Source organism: Crocuta crocuta, unplaced genomic scaffold (assembly GCF_008692635.1).
Source record: "Crocuta crocuta isolate KB4526 unplaced genomic scaffold, BGI_CrCroc_1.0 scaffold443, whole genome shotgun sequence".
Taxonomy (NCBI): domain Eukaryota; kingdom Metazoa; phylum Chordata; class Mammalia; order Carnivora; family Hyaenidae; genus Crocuta; species Crocuta crocuta.
The window spans coordinates 1,346,212-1,347,255 of record NW_027529446.1 but is presented as its reverse complement, the minus strand read 5'-3'; the positions used below and the strand labels follow the sequence as shown (position 1 = coordinate 1,347,255).

Genomic DNA, 1,044 nt, shown 5'->3' with positions numbered 1-1,044 from the left:
CGCGCCCGGCCAGTGAGGGGCAGGCCCTCTGCAGCTCGGAACCGCGCCGCCCTGGGCAGCCGCGTCCTGCCAGGCCCGGCACAGAGGCCTCTGCCCAGCAGGTACCAGTCCCTGTGGCCCTGCTCCACTCCTAAAGCCAGACGGCGATGGGGCCATCCCCGGATGAACCTCACCTTACTGCCAAACGCCCGGCCGGGCTCAGCGTGCCTTTCCTCGCTCTGCCAGCCCAACAGCACCCATGTGTAAGAGGCCCAAGTGTCAGACCGGGCCAAGCCCCCCAAGCTCCAAAACTTCCCAAGGGGAAAAGCCAACTTCCGCAGAAACCTGCCCCCGCGCGTTCCCAGCAGCTTTCTTCCTCACCATCCCGCACCCACCCGGGAAACAGCCGCGGGGCCCGCACCGCCAGCCCAGGGGGGAAGGAAACACGGAAGACCACGAGGCAGTAAAAAGGAGTGACTTCTGACTCCCGCAGCCGCGAGCACCAAGCGTCCGAAGCGCTGGGCTGAGGAAGCAGCCAGCACCCCCTCGTCTGGCTTTCTGCAAAAGGGAAAACTGCAGGGGCGCGGAGGAGAGGAGTGGCCGCCAGGAGAGGGGAGCGGGCGGCGAAGGAGCGGAAGGGACACGCGGGCCCGGGGATCCGTGAGGGCGCCCAGGGCTGCGCCGCGCTAACGCCAGGGGCCGCGCTCCACCGAACCACTGCGGATAAAACGGAGCTCCGTTTTCAAGCGTGCGCTGGCCGCCCAACTGTGCGCGCCGAGCGCTGTCACAAGGGCGAGGGAGGCGGAGGGCCGCGCGACGGTTGGAGTTTTGAAGATTCTCCCCGCTGGCGTGTCGTCACCTTGGACACACACACACTCACACACCCGCGCTGCCAGCCGGAAAAGCCGGAGCCCGGGCTCGACCCCGCCTCCGGCCGCAGGATGAGCAAAAATAGAAAGCTCCGGAGCGCGCGCGGCGGGCTGGCAACCGCGAAACCCTACGACCGCGGAGCGCCCGGGGCCTGGCGCCAACAGCCGCTCCCGGGCGGTCCCAGCGCCCGAACCC

At 68.8% G+C, this 1,044-nt stretch overlaps 1 protein-coding gene across 1 annotated transcript in view; it reads right to left on the bottom strand.

Annotated features, from left to right (window-relative positions):
* The window catches only part of DOT1L (DOT1 like histone lysine methyltransferase), a 60,954-nt gene that overhangs the window by 59,664 nt on the left and 246 nt on the right, over positions 1 to 1,044 (bottom strand). The window contains exon 2 of the mRNA XM_077760612.1: positions 361 to 696. Coding sequence (XP_077616738.1) covers positions 361 to 696 — 336 coding nt within the window. The remainder of the gene's footprint in view (positions 1 to 360; positions 697 to 1,044) is intronic.